The following is a 15498-nucleotide window of genomic DNA, read 5'->3' as shown; positions in this document are numbered from 1 at the left end:
TTTATTTGACAGAGAGAGATCACAAGTAGGCAGAGAGGCAGACAGAGAGAGAGGGAGGGAAGCAGTCTCCCCACCGAGCAGAAAGCCCGATGCGGGGCTTGATCCCAGGACCCAGGGATCATGACCTGAGCCGAAGGCAGAGGCTTAACCCACTGAGCCACCCAGGTGCCCCTCAATGACTATATTTTAAAGAACTTTTAAAATACTCCTCTAAAGTCATTTGAAGTAATGGAGACTCAGTGTAAAAATCACAAAGAAATTAATAATAGTGAACACTTGTACCTGTCCTTTTGTGGGGGGGAAGGAGCACATAGTTGCACAAAATTTGCACCTGAATAGTTCTGTCAGCTTGCTTCCGCCTAGTGTAGAGCTGAGGGTCCAACTTCCATTTTGTATTTTCTCTGATCCCTGTCAGTACCAGACCTTCATACCTTCATACTCCTGCTGACATCCACTCCAGAATTTTGTGGTCCTTGTGTGGATTTCACTAGTTTTCACAGTGCTAGACAGAACCACATCCACATGTATTTTTGAGTTAATTAATCCAAATTAGCTTCCTATTGAGAAGTTATGTACATACCCTCCAACCCCGCCCCCCCCCCCAACTACACACACAAAAGCTTATCGCCCTGGATGCACAAGGACGACAAGAAGCCCCAGTTCAGATGCATCTTCTCTCTCTTTATTTCTGCAAGTCTACACACTTATATACGCTTACATGACCAATCAGCGAGCAGGGTACAGGAGGGAGCGAATCAGGCTGCGCACCTAAACGAGCAACTTTTGCTAGCAACCAATGCTGTTTACCTCCTCTTTGGGCATTCCGCTTAGTCTCATGAGGCAACTTTTCTTGGCAACTCGCCAGGCGCCGTCTTTTAATGGCGGAGGCCACCCTGGCCAGGGGCCTGCCTCCGACAAAAGCTGAAAACCCTAATATTAGGTAAAGACATAGAAGACAAGATTGAGAGTTTCGAAGGGAAGCTAGAGGAAGCCAACAGAATGGGGAGGGTGGGGAGGCATAATTATTGGTCCTCAAAGGAGGCATCAGAAGTTGGGGAATGGAGGCATTGCAGAAGATAGGAATAACAATTGGGCACACCAGGCAAGTATGTCTGAGGAAAAAGGCAGCCTCCCAAAGAGAAGCCACAGGAAAACTGTTTTCATGGAATGTGGGAGATAACAGGGACTTTGGAAAGGATGAGGTACAGGAGATTTACTGCTCACCATCTGAAATGCTTCTGAAATGCTCAGGGGGATCATGTCATCTCCACAATTATGTACATTGGCAGTTTGCAGGTGAGGAAACTGAATCCAAGGAAAATGAACCATTGCATAGGAAACACAGTGACAGGATTCAGCCCCCAGGTCGGCTGATGCCCCCCTATGTCCTGCTTTTAGTCAATCAGAGCCCTAATCTTTTCTCCTGCTTGTCCCAACTCCATGCTATTTCCAAGAGAATGAAGAAGATAGGCTTAGGACAGGGCTGCCACCATTGTGAGCTGGGTGGGTCTGGAAAAAATGGAGGGTGTGCTATGAGCAGAGGCAGGTGCAGAGGAGCAAGCACTGTGACGTCACACCTGGGGGAATGGACTGTCCTAATTCCTACTCAACATGAGGAACCAGCATCCCAGAGAGGCAAAATGAGAAGCAGGTGGGTCAGTGCCAGAACTGGACCCAGCTAGCAGACTCTAGAACCTGTGACCAGAGGCATAGTTCCACACAGCCTCTCTGCAGGCTCCACTCAGCAACAACGTACAAGTGCTGGGAGAGGACAGCACCTTCCCTAGCTTTTTCATGCTCAGTCAGGTTTTTCCACATTCTCTTTCCTCCAGTAGTAAGTTCCTCTTGAGCCTTGCCACAAGGTGGCAGCATTAAACTGTTTGAGATTGCCTTAATGAGCTTTTATCTCCAGACCTAGGACATGGCATCCATCCTCTTAGGTACACTGATTTTCAGGTAGTTACTCTTTCCACCATTCCTAGCTTTAGTGTACCCATGTCCCTACAACCTCCCCACCATTTGCAACCATCCCAGACTCTTTAATGGCTCCCCCTGCATCCTTCCCCACCAAGTGGAAACTCACTCTCTCTAGGAATTCCCTAGGCACTTTGTGGGGAGTTTTAAAAACATTGTCTTCCTCTGTTCTGTCCTGTGGGTGTGCTGTCCCCCTTTCTCACCCTCCTGTTGCACTATAAGCTCCCTCAAGGCTGAAGCTGCGTTCTTGTGTGTGTGTGACACAGCCTCATTGTGGAGAGAGGATGTGTAGCAGGGCTACTGCCCCTGAGGCTCTTGATGGTCTTTTCCTCCCCAGCCATAGAGGGCAGGGCCAGGAAGAGCCTGATCCACCCACACCCTGAGCACATTTTCCCCTCTCTGTGACCTCTGGATGTCTTCAGTTCATCGCAGGTGCTCATGCCTCAGACAAGACTCTGTGCACAGTGGTACCATCCATTTCCTAAAAGAAGATACCCCATCCCACCTACATGTTGCCTGCAAAAGGAAAATCCTGATGAATATTGTGATTCCTCATAGTCAAGCAATAGTACTTCTAAAGAAACATCATATATGCACATACAGAACCTCCTCATAATTGCTCTCCTTGAAATACTATACACATCCATCTATAGCTAAAGGATAAAGTGTGGTAATATGGTCAGAGAATGAAATGCTATAGGGCATTTTCATAGAATGAAAGAGAACTGTGTGGAAAAAAACCCTGGCCTACAATGTATAACATTGAGTAAAAAATGCAATAGCAGAATTAAATCACAGTATAATTAAATCACAGTACAAGCATGAACATCAGTACTATATAAGCTTTGGGAACCATATATTGGCAGTGAAAGTTTAAATACATGGACAGGAGGAATACAGACCAAATTCCGAGTGGATGCTGCTCCCTGGATAGGTAGGAAAGGGAAAAGAACCAATAGTGTACAATATTTTATTTATCTACATATGTAATAATAAAATGATATATAAAATTATTGGAAGCAAATATGGCAAAACATGAACATTTGTTAATTTTAGATAGTAGGTCCAGGAGCATTTGTTAATTCTTTTCCACATTTTCAATGTATTTAAAATAGTCTACAATGATAATAAAAGAACAGAGTGTGGTATATGAACCTTCAAAATTAAATAAATGGACAAAATAAATCCCAAGTGTGAACCAAATAGTACAGGAAGCATCAGGGTGTTGTGATGGAGAGGACCTGCATCTACAGAAGACAGGAAGGAATGGCCTCCAGAGCAGAGGCAGGAACAAACTGAAGGGATTGGCCATGGAGGAGCATGCCAGGTAGAGAGGACTTAGTGCAAACAGACTGGGCTAAGAGAACAATGGGTAGTTGCTATGTAGGGAGGAGTGGCCACAGGGCTTCTTCAACTAGAATAGAACCAACCAGAGAGATTTTCCAGGCTTTATGGAGGGCTTTTGGGGTCCTTAACTACAGGCAGAGTTAAAGAGGCTTTTCAAAGGTGTCCCCTGTATGCTAAAATCCAATAAAATAAACTTACTTAAAGCCTCAGTGAGTGCATGAATTAAAAGTGTCTCTGACAACTGAAAGGCTGATGGACACCCTAATGTGAGTAGAAGGTGAGTTGTGGGATGGCCCTGAGGAGCAGGAGGCACTCAGGTTTGCATATGTGCAAAGAAGACCAAACACTATGGTCTTTCCCTGCCATCTGTCTCAACCAGACTCCAGGTGCTATCATCCATTTATTTATTATTCCAGCATTTTCCAGGTAGGAGTGCTGAGCCAGCAACACCATCTAAAGGGGGAAAAGGGCATGCAGGTAAATAAGCTCTAGCCCTGCACTCGAGTAGTTCAGCGTGGTAGAGTCAAGTCAATAACTGAACACAGGAGATGTAGAGAGTAGTACGGGCTATGGGAGCTATCAGGATTTTAATTTCTCTCTCATCAGTATATATTATTTAATTATTTTAAAAATCTGGGTTTAACCAGTGGCAGATGACATTCTAATATTTTTTGATTATGGATTAAAAATCTGCTAATTCTAAAGGAATCAGTATGGTGGAGATCTCTAAGACCTCACGGACAGTTCTTGGAAAGTGGCATATCTACTGATGGAAAAGTCAACTGAGGACCTTTCTTCGGAGGAGCATTCTTCTTCTACCCATGTGGTACATCACAAAGAGACCTCACTCTGCTTCCAGGCCTCCTCCAGCCCATTGCCCATCTGGATGTCAGCTCTGTCCTCACAGAAGGTAAATTTTGTCCTGTCGCTCTGAAGTATAAATTGCCTCCCCTCTCCACCCACCCCGCTCCTGCCACAGTCAACATGACCCAAAGGCACTGCTGGGTCCTTCATCCTCCTGGATCTGCTCAAACTGGATTCCTCACTCTGAACTTCTACCCCACCTCTTCTTTGTCTAAGTCCCTGGCCTTAAGGACAGGCCATTTAAACCTCAGCCTGGCATTACCTGATGAGGTGACAGTGATCACAATGATGGTGAGAATGGTAAGGAGGAGGAGGGAGATTATGGTGATGTGGTGATGATGATAATGGCAAAGATGATGCAGGAATGACAGTGATGAAATAAGGATGGGAGTAATGGGATGGTGACAGTGATGCTGACATGGTGATAATAATGGTAATGATGAAGATACGAGGATTGAAAATGAATAAACAAACAAACAAACAGAAATCAGAACCAAACCTATAAATACAGAGAACAAGCTTATGGTTGTAGAGGGAAGAGGGTGAAGGGATGGATGAATGCATTAAGGGGAGAGGGATCTACTGGCTTCAGTTATTGGATAAATAAGTCACGAGGCTGAAAGACACAGCCAGGGAATACAGTCAATGGTGTTGTGACAGTGCTATGTGGTGACAGATGGTAGCTACACTTGTGAGCAGCACAGCATGACATATAGACTCATTGAATCACTATGTTGTACAGCTGAAATTAATGTAATACTGTGTTTAACTGTACTCAAAAACCAAACAATAAATTAAAAAGTTAAAATAGATGCATGTACTGAAATGCTGACAGAAATGATGGTGGTAAGAAGAGTCTAGCACCAGTGTCAGCTAGGAAGGCAGTGGCAGGAAGACTGTCTGGGACGCTGATGAAGAGGATGGAAACAACACATGATTTGGAGTCAGACATCATTTACAAGTGACCTGTAAACACCTATGCTCTAATATTTTTGGGGTGCCTTTGAGAAAATGCCTTGATCTCACATATGCCTCAGTTTCCTTGCCGTGTAAAGGATTCCTAAAGGTGAAATGATGTCTATAAAAGTGCCTGGCACCCAGGAGATTCACTTTCAGTTTCCTTTGTTTCTCCTTGACATACATGCATGCAGCTAGGCATGTGAAGTGGAGGTTCTCTCCACTGCTTCATTCCTGCAGCTTGGTCAGGTGACATGGCCTGTTGCTGAGAGACATTGTATTGCTGCTAAGAGCCCAAGAGTTCCCATTTAGATCGTTCACTCCAACTTGAGAGTCTTGGCTGTTGGCTGCCTGTGGGCACTGCTATGTAAGCAGGGGTTCTGCTCAGGGCTACCACCATCACTGCCCAGTACCCATACCTGTCAGTCTTGAACTTCGCTCTAATACCACAGTGAGTAGTTCCTATTCACTACCAAATCTGGGGGACACAGCAGCAGGGCTTTTGCATGTCCTGGGAAAGATAGCTTCTTCCTGGTCCTGAACCTTCCCACAATGTGATTATACACAAGGCACTTAACCTCTTTGGACTCCATTTCTCACCTTAAATCTGTCTTGCTGGAACAATGCAAGATTCCTGTATCATCATGTGGCAGTGCCTATATGCAGTAGATGCCCACAGTGAAGACGTGTGCAGTCACTGTTAGCTTCTGTCTCTCTCCTTTGGTGGGGGGCAGAGCATAGGGGCCCATCCACTTGGTGGTTTGAATTTGCTGGCCTCAACTTTGTCCATAGTTTCAGTTTATCTCCAGCTTCCTGGAGGGTGCCTTCTGGCTGGTCCGTGGATAGGGACTGTCCTAGCATTCCAATGCTTTAGATCTGTCACACATGGTGAAGATTTTATTTCCAAAGTGACTTGTAGGTTCATTACCCTGCACTACTCATTTCCCCTATATCAGTATGTAGTTTTCTATAGCATCCATAGTTTTCTATAGTATGTAGTTTTCTATAGCATAATGTGAAGTCTTCAGTTTCTACACTGCTGAGAAAGAAAAGGGAGGAAAAAGGTGTGTGCCCATGTAGTCAGAGGGTCCTTAGATGAGGCAGGGTCTGGTGTGTTACTTGCTAGATCTGGTCCAGGTGGCTTTCATATGAGGCTAGGCCTCTTATGGTTCAACGTCTAAAATTTTTGTTTCTCTCTGATCTTAAGAACATTCTGCCTGTGCTCAGGAAGGCACCAACTCTGTGGTGGCTCCTTCCCAAGGCTCAGTCTGGTGTTGGGCTGGGGCCTGGAGAGAGACTGCAGAGAGATTGGAGGGGTGTGGCACAAGCAGCAGGTCCCTGGGGCATGGAGCAACTAGTGCACTCTGTCTACAGTGAGGACAAGGGAGGTCTGTGGAGCAGAGATGACCCAAGCCTCTGGAAAGTGTGGTAAGGTAAGGACTTATATGAATTGAGCATTTATTCCAGGCTATATGTTGCATTAAGTATGTTACCACTAGATTTTTGCAACAATTCCATGAGGTACGTATGAGCAGCATTCATATTGTGAAAAGAAAACAAATGTAGAGAGCTTCCCAAAATCTCAGAGCCAGGATCTCAAGAGCAGAAAGTATGCTCATCTAAACCGGATGGGAGACCCTTCTCAAAAGATCAGTGACCATGTGACCATACATCATGGTAACAGCCTGATCCATTTAGTTGTACCCATGAACACGTGGCCAGGACAGCTGGCAGATGTGTATGAATGTAGGAGCCCCTGGGTGAGCAGAATTTTGCCTTGTTGTTTTATTTTTGTTTAACAGTCATTCCTAAGGCCTGCTCAAGCACAGCACTTCTACAGAGGAGTAGCACCAACAGAACCCTTGCATGGGAGATATGCACCCTGGGAAGGTACAGAGCAAACCATCTGTGAGAAAGCCTGCCATTCCTGCCAGGAAGCGGGAGGGATCAGCAGATCCTACCGCCTGGACACAACAGCCTAGCCAGCCTCTGACCAGCTCATCAGTGAGACCCCTGCATGCTCCAGTTAGCCAGCAATGCCTCCCTGAGCCTTGGAGACCTGAGGGTGGCTGTCTCCATGCTGTGCTGGCTGTTCCTCACCTCAAGCCCGCTGGCTATAGCCACACTTGCTCTGAGCTCTCTGCTGCTGGTAACCTTCCTGCAAAGCCAGAGACTTTGGCAAGAGCCCCACTACCTGCTGCTGGCTAACATCCTGCTCTCAGATCTGGCCTACCTTGTCTTCCACGTGATCATCTCCTCCAGCAACCTGGGTAGCTGGCTCCTGGGCTGCACTGCTTGTGGTGTTCTCACAGATGCCATCTTTGCTGCCTCTATCAGCACCATCCTGTCCATGGCCACTGTGCTGCACACCTACCTGGCAGCTGTTTATCCTCTGCACTATTTCTCCTTCATGTCTTATGAGGCTGCCCAGAAAGTGGTGGCCCTCATCCAGTTGGTAGCCTGCTTCTTCTCCACATGTCTCATTTGGCTTAGCAAGAGCCAGAATGCCAGGTTAGAACAAGAGGCCTCATGCATCCTTCATGGACACTGAACCAGGCCATGACCCCCGGGTCACTGTCACTGACACCTGAATTTTATGCATTCTCTTTCTTTGCACAGCTCTCATCATTAACTGTTCTGGAGGATCTATGCAGAGACCAGGACTTCAGGCATCTGGGTTCAGGGTTATTCCCGGGCCAAGGGTACCATGCTTATCCACACAGTGCTAATCATGCTATATGTTAGCCCAGTTGTGGTGTTTTCCATGGACATCTTGCTAACCAAGTAATACCACACTGATGTCAGAACTCATATGTGGATCATGGCAGCCAACAACAAGGTGTTCATGATGTTTTCTCATGCCATGCGCTCATATCTGTATACACTCCATTACTGGCAGCAGCTGGGGACAGTCCAGGGCCACTTCTCATCCAGGAGGACATCTCCACAGATATCACAGTCTAGCAGACTTAGGTTAAAAATTATATGTTGGGTGCCTTAGCATCCAATTATTGACAACTCAAAGAACTATGAAATATACTTGTGCAACAGGACCTTTTTTTCACATTTTATTTTATTTTATTTTATTTTATTTTATTTTATTTTATTTCAGTATTCCAGCATTCATTGTTTATGCACCACACCCAGTGCTCCATGCAATACTGCCCTCCATAATACCCATCACCAGGCTCACCCAACCCCCCCATTCTCCTCCCCTCCAAAACCCTCAGTTTGCAACAGGATTTTAAAGATGACCTCAACTGATGGTTTTCAACATTTCAGAAGTTTTTAAGTAGAGAAAGCTCATTCTCACTGAAGTGAAGATTTTCTACTTGAAAATGAAAACAAAGAAGTGATTCTGATCAAAATGGGGCTAAGAACCTGATCTGTGCCTTTCCAATGGCTTCCACCATATCTTCTACCACTACTGGTAAACCATTGTTCCTGACAAACACACAGGGGCCAAACCATTACTAAAAGTTATATACACTATGGAGTATTATACCTCCATCAGAAAGGATGAATACCCAACTTTTGTAGCAACATGGACAGGACTGGAAGAGATTATGCTGAGTGAAATAAGTCAAGCAGAGAGAGGGGGTGGGAGGTCAGGGTACCAGATGGTGGGTATTATAGAGGGCACGGATTGCATGGAGCACTGGTTGTGGTGCAAAAATAATGAATAATGTTATGCTGAAAATAAAAAATAAATTTAAAAAAAAGTTTGAACCTGGAGAGTAAGAAAGCAGATCTGCTGAAGCTGGGACCATGAGCCTCCATTTTGGCATCTCCTCAGTATATGGGAGGAAGAACAACCTAAGAACCATCTATAGTGGGGAGTGTCATGAAGACATCTATAAACATGGAACCCCCTTAAGGCACCTGGGTGGCTTAGTCAGTTGGGCATCTGCCTTTGTCTCAGGTTGTGGACCCAGGGTCCTTGGTTGGAATCATCACACAGGGCTTCCTGCTCAATAGGGAGTCTGCTTATCCTTCTCCTCCCTGCTTGTGCTGTCTGTCACAATCTCTGCTTCTTTCTTTCTCTCTCTCTCTCAAATAAATAAATAAAACCTTTAAAATAAATAAATAAATAAATAAAAATAAAGCCAGAACCCCAAAATATTACAGCCTCTGAGCAAGGATAAATGACAGCTAACAGAATAATAAGGGAAGTTCCCTGCCTTGATATTGGTGCTGTGCAAAAGAGGAAGAAAATGCCTTTGAAGCCACCCTTCAAACAGGATTAGAACTAGTTTTTAAACTATATTTAGTGGTTAATAAACTTCATTCTGTGGTTGGTGTGGCTCTTTAGGAGGATTAGAATTTTGGTTCAGGCTTCAGAGAATTTCATAGTAAAAGAACCTCAAAGAAAATGAATTACACATAGTCAAAATTCATAAAACCACACAAAAGAATAAGGTACCATAAATGAGAGTGAGAAGAGACAACAAGAGAACAGTAGTATACTCCATCCAGTTCCTTAAACTGTCAGACACTTGGCTAATACAAAAATGTTTAGTACGTTTTAAGACATGAAAAATGACACAGAAATACGAATGAGGAACAATACATTTTTAAATTAATGAAGCAAATTAGGATAAGAATTAAAGAAAACTTCTAGAAATAAAAAGATATATAGTAATTAAAATAATAAAAGATGGGTTATATTTAATATAGATTAAAAAGTATATTAGAGGGATATCTGTGTGGCTCAGTCTGTTAAGCATCTGCCTTTGGCTCAGGTCCTGGGATTGAGCCCCTCATTGGGCTTCTTGCTCAATGGGAGCCTGCTTCTCCCTCTTCACCCCACTTGTGCTCTTTCCTGCTATCTCTATCACTATCTGTCTTTCTCTCTCTCAAATAAATAAAATCTTTTTCAAAAAAAGTATTTTAGACACAACTGAAGAGGGATTTTGTAAACTAGAAGGTGGGTTTAAATAAATTACCTTAAATTCAGCCTAGGACAAGGAGGTGAAAAATATAAGCGAAATTAGAGATTTTGAATTTAGAAAAGACTGACATCTAATTTGAGAATACAACAGAGACAATGCGGAGAGGGAAATACTTAAAGAGATAACAGCTGATAATTTTTCAGATTTATTGAAAGATATCAAACCTTAGATTCAAGAACTCTAACCAGTTACAAATAAGATGAATGACAAATAATCCACTGCAAGTGAATGTGAAACTGCCGGAAACTGAATACAATGACAGGTTATTTAAAGCAGTCAGAGACAGAAGAATAACAATTTAACTGAGAGCTGACTTCTAAAAAAAAAAAAAAGGCACAAGTCCAATGTAACTGAAACAATATTGTAAACGTGATGAGAAAAAATAACTGTTGACCTGGAATTCTACCTAGGGGAAAACAGTCTTTTCAGAAAGCAAAATAAAAACCGTTATAGAACACAAAACTGAAAACACAATAGTCCTAACAATACACATTAAAGAAATTTTAAAGGATATTTGTCTGGCAGAAGGATAGTTATTCCAGATGAAAGATTTGAAGTGCATGAATAAAATGGTAAGAAATAATTATTGAAAACAATGTGCATAGGAGCAGAGTTAATATGGCAGAATAGAGGAGGATCCTGACTTTGCTTCAAATACAGCTAGATCAGCATTCAACTATTTTGTATCCTAGGAAGAGGATCTGAGGATTAAGGAAACAATCTGCATAGTTGGAGGGAGAAAAAGTGATAGATATGAGATTCCAATCCATGGATTGTGGGCGAGGAAAGCAGAGGGGCTCTTTTCATGCAACAAAAAGGAAAAGGGAAAGGAAGAAAGTAGGAGAGAGTCCAGTAGTTAGGGACAGCACAATTAGCCACAGTAAAGGGTTACCCTGGGTTGCCTAAGGAGAAATAAATCCCCTTCCCAGAGGGCATTTAGAAGAGTGTGTTTAGCCTCACCAAGGACAAAAGGCCAGCTGGGAGCCACTGAGTGGTGCTTAACAGCAGAGTCATACATGTGTGGCTTCAAACCTCTGTGGCAGTAAACCTCTGAACAACTTCTCAGTGTGAGCTGCAATAGACTTAAACCTCTGTGCGCATTGTTGGCTAACTGAACATAATAATAAAAAATTAAAATAAAAAATAAGAAAGAAAATTAAAAAACAAAACAAAAAAACCTCTGTATGCAGGATGAGCAGCTGCTTTTCTGTGACAGAACTGAACAGAAAACAGACAGGAGCAAATTACAGAAAACCTGGCTGTTACTTTTTGCTATCTGCTGTAATAGATTCAAGCCTCTGCAATGGCTTTCCTGGAGCAGAACCAGTAGGGAATTGAGTCAATTGCAGACTGTGAATAACCTGGTTCTAGCTTTTTGCTGAGCATTACAATAAATTCTAGATTCCGAGTGTGCACTGCGTGATTGATTTTTTGGTGTGGGATGGTGCTGGGCATCCCTCCAGCCTCTCTTCTGGGGGATGGGAGTGGGTCTGCACCTTGCCAGGCCCTTTAAAACTTGGGAGTTTTGAATCTCAGCATCTAGCCAGAGATAAAATACAGGAGATCTGTGGCTCTGGGCTTGCTGATGGCCTGGGCACAAGGTAAAGGGCAGGGAACTGAGAAAAGCATAGGACACCGGAGATTGTTTGCTTTCCGAAAAGGACCTCTAGAACAGCCAGTGGTTCGTTGGCTCAGAGGTCCACATCCCAGGAACAAGAGGGAGAGATGATGCCATATTCTTTCTCCTGCTCCACCACCCCGTTCCACCCACCAGCACAATTAGACTTCAGAGAGAAACAGCGCCTCCAGTGGAGGCTGGAGTTCCCTACACTACACCCACCCCCAGCCCCACTTCCCGCGCCTGGCGGGGGCATCATCACACAGGCAAGTCAGTTTGTAAGCCAGACCATCAGGCCTCTCCCTCAGAAGAGGAACACAGGCCCCTGCATCTACCAAGTCTACTGATAAAAGAAAGCTCCAAAACATCAGCTTCCGGTGGAAATAGGGCCAGGCTTTCTTCTTTTTGTTGTTGTTGTTGTTTCCTCTTTTCTTAATTTAAAAAAATATATATATTTTTAATTTTTATTCTTTATCCTTTAATTTATATATATTTTCTTCCTTTTCTTTTTCTCTTTTTTTTGTTTCAAGCTTATAATCTTCTGTTCATTGATTGGTTCATTTACTTCTTTCTCTTATTTTTCAGATCAGGCTTCTTATTTTTTATTTTCCTCTTTTCTTCTTTCCTCACTCTTCTTTCCTTTCTTCTTCCTTCTTTTAAAGAATCAGGCTTCTAGTTTATTGTTTCTCTATTTGTTTCCATTTTTGTTCCATTTCCTTTCTCTTTTCTTGGATCAACCTTTTTGATTTTTGTTTTTTGCCTTTCTTCTTATTATATTTCTTTTATTTTCTTCTTGACAAACAAATTAAAGCACATTTACATGAAGGTCCAAACACTTTCCACTACAAGTGGGGAGGAACTCTATGGAGGAAGGACCATTGGGAAAAAGCAGATAACACACACAGCAAGACTGTACACAGCACACATCAAAAACACTTCCTGAAGATTTTGTTGTCATTATTGTTATTCTTGCTGTTTTTTCTGTTTTTTTTTTTTCATTTTCTTCCCTCCCCCCCTTTTCATTAAGGGCACAATGACTAGATAGAAAAATTTAGCCCAAAAGAAAGAATAGGAAATAATTCTCACTATCAGGGATTTAAGCAGTATGGATATAAGTAAAATATCTGAACTAGAATTATAAAAAATTATTATAAATATGCTAGTTGGGCTTGAAAAAAGCATAGAGGACACTAGAGAATGCCTTACTGTAGAAATAAAAGAATAAAATCTAACCAGTCCAAACATAAAGGTGTTATTACTGAGATGCTATAGCAAATAGGAACCTTAACAGAGAAGAAAAGTGAGACAGAAGAGAGGGTCAGTGATACAGAAGACAAAATGATGGAAAATAAGGAAGCTGGAAAAAAAATAGAGAAAGAAAGCTACTGGATCATGAAGGGAGACTTCAAGATTTCAGCAATTCCATAAAGCAAAATAATATCTGGATGATGGAGCCCTAGAGATAAAAAGCGGGAGAGAAGGACAGAAGTTTTATTTGAACAAATAGTGAGAATTTCCCTAATCTGGGGAAGGAAACAAGAATTCAAGTCAAGCAGGCACAGAAAACTCCCTTAAAATCAGTAAAAATAGGTCAACACCCTGACATATAATAGTGGAACTGACAAATTTCAAAGATAAAGAGAAAATCCTGAAAGCATCTGGGGACTACAAGGATAGAAATGTAAGGCTGGAAATAGACCTGCCCACAGAGACCTGGAGGCCAGAAGGGAGAGGTATCATATATTCAGTGTGCTAAATGGGAAAAATATGCAATTGAGAATACCTTATCCAGCAGGGCTGTCATTCAGAATAAAAGGGGTTATAAAGACTTTCTAGGACAAACAAAAACTAAAGGAAATTGTGAATACTAAAAGAGCCCTGCAAGAAATATTAAAGGGGATCCACTGAATTAAGAGAAAGCCCCAAAGTAAAAAAGACCTGAAAGGAACAGAGAAATCTAGAGAAACAGGGACTTCACAGGTAATACAATGGCAGTAATTTCATATATTTCAATAACTACTCTGAATGTAAATAGAATAAACCCTCCAATCAAAAGACGCATGGTATCAGGTTGAATTAAAAAAGAAGACCAATCAATATGTTGTCTACAAGAGACTCATTTTATACCCATAGACACTCCAGGTTTAAATAAAAAGGTAGATAATTACTTATGGCAATGGACATCAAAAGAAAGCTGGAGTAGCCATCCTTATATCAGACAAACTAGATTTTAAATCAAAGACTGTAATAAGAGATGAAGAAGGACTCTATGTCATAATAAAATTGTCTATCTGACAAGAAGATCCAACAATTGTTAATATTCATGCCCCTGGTTTGGAGCAGTCAATTATATAAACCAATTCATAACAACATTAAAGAAACATTAATAATAATACTATAATATTAGGGGACTTTACCATCCCTTTCACAGCAATGACAGATTGTGTAAGCAGAAGATCAACAAGAAAACAAGGGCTTTGAAGACACACTGGACCAGCTGGACTTCAGAAATATTCAGAAAATTTCATCCCAAAACAACAGAATACACATTCTTCTTGAATGTGTACACATGGAACTTTCTCCAGAAGAGATCACATTACATTTCAGACCACAATGCTTTAAAACTTGAATTGAACCACAAAATAAAATTTGGAGGGGACACAAATACATGGAAATTAAAGAACATCCTACTAAATTGTGAATAGGTCAACAGAAAATTAAAGAAGAGTTTTTAAAATACGTGGAAGCATATGAAAATGAAAACATGACAGTTCACAACCTTTGGGATACAGCAAAGGTGACTCTAAAAGGGAAGTATATAGCAATACACACATTTCTTGAGAACAAAAAAAGTTCTCAAATACACAATCTGTCCTTACACGTAAAGGAATTGAAAATTGAAAAAAGAACAGCAAATAAAATCTAAATCTAGTAAGAGAAGAGAAATAATAATGATTAGAGCAGAAATGAATGATATAGAAATTTAAACAAACAAACAAACAGTAGAACCAATCAATGAAGCTAGGTGCTGCTTCTAGAAAAACTAGTGAGACTTACAAACCCTTAGCCAGAATTATCAAAAAGAAAAGAGAAAGTATAAAAATAAATAAAATCATAAATGAAAGAGGAGAGATCACAATCAACAACAAAGAAATATAAAGAATTTTAAGAGAGTACTATGAGCAATTAAATGTCAAGAAATTAGACAATCTGGAAGAAATGGATGCATCCCTAGAAAGCTATAGACTATGAAAACTGAAACAGTTTTGTTTCATAACCAGCAAACAGATTGAACCAGTAATCAAAAATCTCCCAACAAACAAGTCTGCATAGACAGCTGCCCTCTCATCAGAATTCCACCAAACATTTAAAGAAGAATTAATAATTATTCTTCTGAAGTTGTTGCAAAAAAAAAAAATTAAAAATGGAAGAACTTTGAAACTCATTCTATGAAGCCAGCATTACCTTGATCTCAAAACTAGACAAAGACTCCACCAAAAAGGAGAATAGCCCCAAAAGATCAATATCTCTGATGAAAATGGATGCAAAAATTCTCACCAAAATACTAGCCAATAGGATCCAACAGTGCAATACGATTATTCACTATGACCAACTGGGATTTCTTCCTAGGCTGCAAGTGTGATTCAACATCCGCAAATCAATCAGTGTGATACAAACATTAATAAAAGAAAGAGTGAGAACCATATGATACTTTCTACAGATGCAGAAGAAGAATTTGACAAAGTACAACATCCTTTTTTGATCAAAACTCTTTACAGTGTAGGG

The 15498-nt window shown here is 41.5% G+C and overlaps 1 protein-coding gene across 1 annotated transcript in view; it reads left to right on the top strand.

Moving 5' to 3' along the window:
- Positions 1 to 4305: 4305 nt before the first annotated feature.
- Positions 4306 to 15498, top strand: part of GPR148 (G protein-coupled receptor 148) — a gene marked incomplete at both ends in the record, with an annotated part of 51251 nt that continues 40058 nt past the window's right edge. Inside the window, 7 exon segments of the mRNA XM_082688980.1 lie at positions 4306 to 4485; positions 7125 to 7149; positions 7152 to 7680; positions 7682 to 7730; positions 7734 to 7776; positions 7779 to 7927; positions 7931 to 8115. Coding sequence (XP_082545106.1) covers positions 4306 to 4485; positions 7125 to 7149; positions 7152 to 7680; positions 7682 to 7730; positions 7734 to 7776; positions 7779 to 7927; positions 7931 to 8115 — 1160 coding nt within the window.

This window comes from Mustela nivalis (assembly GCF_964662115.1).
Source record: "Mustela nivalis genome assembly, chromosome: 11".
Taxonomy (NCBI): domain Eukaryota; kingdom Metazoa; phylum Chordata; class Mammalia; order Carnivora; family Mustelidae; genus Mustela; species Mustela nivalis.
The sequence above is the reverse complement of the archived record's forward strand: the minus strand, read 5'-3'. Positions and strand labels throughout refer to the sequence as shown.